A 5,393-nucleotide genomic window follows, 5' to 3' on the forward strand; every position below is an offset into this window, starting at 1 on the left:
GCTCCGCTCTTCCCCGGCCTGGCCGGTAGTATTCAGCACCGCGGACAGCTCCCCGCCCCGCCCCAACTCCACCGCACCCTCCCCTCTGACGCTGGCAGCCTTGCCATTGGCTCTCCAGACTCCCCTCTCCAAGCTGCCAGTTCTCTAACACGTAGACCCAACCTACCCTGGAGCTGGTGTTCTTGCCTTTCCAGCGCCCGGGGCAGCCCTGGCGGAGGAGAGAGCAGCGGGACCCGAGCCTCGGAGCGTGGTTGTTGACTGTCGACTAGGCTAGCTGAAACGCTGCCTGCTTCAAATACTTCGTCCCCGGCCCTCGCCCTGGGGCAGGCGCTCGGCTCAAGATGAATCTCAACTTCACCTCTCCTCTACACCCAGCATCTTCTCAGAGGCCCACATCCTTCTTCATCGAGGACATCCTGTTGCACAAGCCGAAGCCGCTAAGGGAGGTGGCCCCAGATCATTTTGCCAGTTCTCTGGCATCCCGGGTGCCTCTGCTAGACTATGGCTACCCCCTCATGCCCACACCCACTCTCCTGGCTCCTCACCCCCATCATCCTCTGCATAAGGGAGACCACCATCACCCTTATTTCCTCACCACCTCAGGTAAGTAAGAGGGACCTTAAGGAATGGGGAGTGAGAGAGCAGGCCTACCAGGACAGTCCCCAAGCCTTGGATAATCCACAGCTGGCTCCACCTGGCTTGGTGGCCTCTTTTCCTAAAGGACTGAGGAAGGTAGGGGATGTAGCTGAGAACAAGCTGAGCTCCCTTCAGGCATGTCAACCCTTGAGGATAATCAATGGTCACTCTTCATTTCTTATGTTGGAGATGTGCCTAATCAAGAGGGGCTGTAGGTTTTCACAGTATTTTTGGTGGCTAGTATTTAAGTCTCCCTATTCCTGGCCACTTTGATCTCTCCCACAGTTGAGATTATCTAGCTTCTTCTTGTACAGAAAGAGCCTTACCACCCCAACCCATGTATGCACTGGAACACAACTTTCCAACTCAAAAGTTTAAAATGCTCCAGTGGGGCCAGCTCTCTCCTCCTGCCACCAAGCATTTATTAATGCTTCATGGGTTTAGAAGTTAACCAGGGTTTGGGATATTTTGAAGACTGAAGATCTCAGCCGGACTGGATGAGAGAGAAAGGGTAAAGGAAAAAGGAGAGGGATGCAATGTAGCCCTCTTTAACCCTCTTTACTCCCAACATCTAGCATTTAACCCGCAATCTTGGACTCCACTACTCTTCTCACCTAATTTGCTTGTGAGGTTAAAACATTGTCAGAGTATTTTGATTTTCCAGGCATGACAAGGAGCTGGAATCAGCAGAGTCTGGTTGAGGGAGACATAGGAAAATACCGAATTTTTTCTGCCACTCTCTGAAAGGTCATGGTCAGGCTTTTTTTTTCTTTTTTCTTTTTGTATTTTCATTCCATCCAGAATGATTAGTTCCTGGAGTCCAGATGCAGAGCATGCAACAGGACCAACTAGTCCGGTGGAGTTGGGGCTGTGGAATAACATGTGGCAGTTTGTAAAATGTGGACACAGGGTTGCAGGGCAAAAACTAAAATTGTGTGAAGTAGTCAACCCCAGATTCTGGGACACAGGGTTGAACAGGGACTGAGAAAGTCTGTTAGAAAGTCTAGTTTTCGATGTCTATATCTAGGCATTAGCTTCACTACCTGGCTAGCGACAGTTTTTCTGGGCTGCATACATGTTCCCCCCCAAATAGCAGTGCCCAAGCCCATGATACCCAAACTGCTAGTTTGGTGGTTTTGTTTTCTGGGATTTGCCAGTATGGATGTCTGTGACAGTTTGTCTGCTCCGTGAGTCTCAGACGCAGTAGAAGTTCAAAAGGATCAGGAAAGACAGAAATCTCTCCTAGGGAGGGAGTGGGAGCTCTTCCATTCTTTTGTTTGTGGTCAGAGGGGAAGAATGAGAAACAGAGAGCTGGGTCCCAAAGCACCCCCAAAACTGATAAGGAAACGCGGGAGGCGGGAACTGTTCAATTCTTACTGAGACTCTTTGGATAAAGAGGTTTTTGATAGGTTCACTTTGGTGGCAGGCGGGAAAATGCCACGGCTCTGAAAAGAGGTGTTTTTAGTGAGGTTGGGAGGCAAGGTCATATTCACGCTGAGTGTCGTCTGGGGTCTGAAAGAATGGGGTGGGGGTGGGGGAGACAGCGGCTGGACCAAGAAAACTTCCGGGGGCACAATACCCCACTGTGCGCTGCCAGCAGACGCTTCGGGAAGTCTTTCCAAGATGACATTTTTACGGTCTCTGGATCTATTTTATAATTTTCTTTTCCTATTTTACTTACTTTTCATTGTTTGTATTTCTAGATGGCTTTCCTGATAATGATCTCCAAGCGTTATTCCTGCGATCTCCTCCCTCCCCCTTCTAAATCTGGGATTAGGTTTTGAGAAGCTTTGGGTGGGGAGCAGGGAATTATGGTAGCAAGGAGAAGTTCTAGGGACTAGGGGTGGGGAGTGGAAGGGAAGATTGGGCCAGCGCGACGGGCTCTGCCTACTTGGCTGCTCTTCTCTCTGCAGGGGTGCCAGTCCCAGCCTTGTTCCCGCACCCCCAGCACACCGAGCTGCCAGGGAAGCACTGCCGCCGCCGCAAAGCTCGCACTGTGTTTTCCGACTCCCAACTCTCTGGTCTGGAGAAAAGATTCGAGATCCAGCGCTATCTGTCCACGCCAGAGCGGGTGGAGCTGGCTACCGCTCTCAGCCTGTCTGAGACGCAGGTGGGCAGGAGGCGAGGGCGGCCTTGCGTTGACGTCGCTTTTCTCTCCCCTCAACTCCTAACACCTTCAGGACCCAAGGCAGAGTTGAGTGAGAATGATCCTGCTCTCCTTTATTCCAGGATTCTCTGAAGATCCTTAGTAAAAGTACCAACACCTCCAACCTAATGGCAGACTTAATGAAGCAGAATCTCACTATGTGATTGCACACCAAGGAAAAACTCGTGGGGTTATTCTGGGGGAAGATCACTCTGTTTGAGAACTATCACTTTTGTGTCTCCCTCACTCCTCTTCGAATCAGGGCAGTAACCCCGGTCAGGCGTAAAAAGACAAGAGTTAGTTGCGCTCCTAAGAGAAACCCACACAAGGGGATTTTCTCCTTCCTATTTTAATCTCTCTCACAGCCACAAATCTTGTCTCCTCCCCTCCGGTGTAATTTAAGCCTCCTCTCTATTGCTCAGTCCTGGATGGAAGAACTGTTTTCATCTTCCAGATACTATTCACCTGCAACCTCAAAACTCCTTCTTCCGCTGCTTTTAACTTCTCTCTCCACCTGGAAACCTAATTTCCTGTGAATCGCTAGCCTGGCCAGGGCCCGTGATTCTCTGATGAGAATGAGCAAGTTTGGTGTCTTGTTGGACTGGGTGTTTAGATTTCACACCCACAGGAATGTAAATTAAATGTAAAGGAGACGCATCCATGCAGCACTTAGTAATTCTAATTAATAACAGTATTAGTATTTACTAACCACAACATTTTGACCCTCATCGTTATTTCAGGACAATTACTTCCCTCTGGGGACTTCAGTTTGTTTAATTTTCACTCAACCTGAGAAGGTAATCTGTCAGGGAGAGACCAGCACAGCTTTTGGATAACGTGTCCAAGGAATACGGTCCATATCCCAAACCCCGGCACACACTCAACTCTTATTAGTAACTAGGGTACGAGGAATGACGTAATTTCATCTTTTTTTCTCCTCGAAATTAGGTGAAAACGTGGTTCCAGAATCGGCGGATGAAGCATAAAAAGCAACTGAGGAAAAGCCAAGACGAACCCAAAGGGCAGGATGGGCCCGAGAGCCCTGAGGGTAGCCCCCGCGGTCCAGAGTCCGCACCCGCTGAGGCTCGGCTGGGCTTGCCTGCCGGCCCCTTCGTGCTAACCGAGCCCGAGGACGAGGTGGACATTGGGGACGAGGGGGAGCTCGCCTCTGGGTCTCACGTGCTCTGAGTCCCCGGGCTGGGGAGGGCGGGCAGGAGACCGCGGGGCGCGGCGCGGTTCCCTCCCGCACTGGAAGACTGGGACCCGGGTGCCGGGCGGGCCTGGGAGATCAGCTCCTGGAAGACAAACAAAATCCACCTGTGAGCCCTTCAAGCCGTGCGGAACCTGTGCGGCCCGTGGCTTGGCCCCTGCCCTCCCCCAACTCTCGCCGGCTATATATCTGTCCGCGGCCGGCGTGCGCCTGGGTTAGTGCATTCCCGCGCCTAAAGGCGCAGTAGGAACGCGGGCCCTCGGCTTCCTTATTCTGTGGGAGACGTTTTCTCCGCTCGGATCGCACACCCCCTCGGCCCTCTCTTCTCAACCACCTGCCCCCAGCTCCGTTGTCCAGGTTCCGCGGCCTCTCCACCCGGACCCTTTGCCTTTCCTTGGGCTGATCGATTGGCTGCAGGTAAGGGGCGTCTGGGCCTTCCGCTCCGCGGGGATCCAGGCAGAGCCACAATCTGATGCTTAAAAACGTCCACTCCGGGACTGACTCGCGCTCCTGGTCACTAACCTCCCACAGGGACCCCCTACCCTCACTCCAAATATTAAGGCGACTCCCATCCCTTCTCAGGGCAGCGCTTCCGTCCTATCTGGTCACTTCCTCTCAAGAAATCTCGGTTCCACACCCTAGAATCCTTTCTGAGCTGTGGCTCCCAAGTACCCGTATTTGTTTTTTGTTTTGTTTGTTTGTTTTTTACCCCTATCTTCGCCCCCATACTTAGCAGCGCCCGTGCCGCCAGAGGTTTGGGCAGGGAAAATCCACCAAGCAATTTCTTCTTCCCGACCTTGAGCGCGCGCCTGTCCCACAGCTCTTCCAGGTCCCTAGAGTCCCACATACTTTAAAAGTGTTTCTCGGGCGGTGTGTAGAAATGCTCATTCTTTTTGGCATTTTAAGGAATAGGGCGTTTTAGCCAACTTGTGGCCAAAGGGGAAGCGCATCCCTTTCCCGGCGTGCACCTGTTTGGGGATTGTTGAGGTGGATCAGGAGTGTGACCCTGCGCTATCTCCTCCCTTTCTCCTGGGAGGTCTCCTATTCTATTCCTAGGTTTGCAGACTCAATAGAAAATAAAGGGCTCTTCGGGCAAAACTGGGAACTAACTCGAGTCTCGGGAATCGTTTGTTAACCGCGTCCTCCAATGCACGTCCCTTCCTCTACGCGCCCAGCAGTTTCCTGTTCTTGGTGGGAATAAACCGGGCTAACGACCTTTCACCAGATCCCACTTCCCTCCCTGAGTTTTGATTTTAAACGTTTAATAATCTTGAGTTCCATCTACATGGAAATACCTCCGCAAATGGTGTTTTTTTTTTTTTTAACTCAAATGCTGAAGGTACGGCGATCTTTTGATATTTGTAGTTTGAAATTATGCTAACGAATTGTGACGGCACTACA

General features: G+C 51.6%; 1 protein-coding gene across 1 annotated transcript; it reads left to right on the plus strand.

Annotated features, from left to right (window-relative positions):
• Positions 1-341: 341 nt before the first annotated feature.
• Positions 342-3,970, plus strand: BSX (brain-specific homeobox). The gene is made up of 3 exons (XM_004689161.1): positions 342-603; positions 2,550-2,746; positions 3,731-3,970. Exons 1-3 carry the CDS (start codon positions 342-344, stop codon positions 3,968-3,970), a joined length of 699 nt encoding a protein of 232 aa, XP_004689218.1.
• Positions 3,971-5,393: the final 1,423 nt, after the last annotated feature.

The sequence above is a fragment of the Condylura cristata genome, unplaced genomic scaffold, assembly GCF_000260355.1.
Source record: "Condylura cristata isolate star-nosed mole 26May11 unplaced genomic scaffold, ConCri1.0 scaffold00025, whole genome shotgun sequence".
Taxonomy (NCBI): domain Eukaryota; kingdom Metazoa; phylum Chordata; class Mammalia; order Eulipotyphla; family Talpidae; genus Condylura; species Condylura cristata.

Excerpts from the sequence above, each read along its gene's own strand:
- BSX (XM_004689161.1), top strand. The coding sequence starts at position 342 with ATGAATCTCAACTTCACCTCTCCTCTACACCCAGCATCTTCTCAGAGG. Across the intron at positions 604-2,549 it reads TTATTTCCTCACCACCTCAG|GGGTGCCAGTCCCAGCCTTG; the intron begins GTAAGTAAGAGG and ends TTCTCTCTGCAG. Across the intron at positions 2,747-3,730 it reads TCAGCCTGTCTGAGACGCAG|GTGAAAACGTGGTTCCAGAA; the intron begins GTGGGCAGGAGG and ends CCTCGAAATTAG.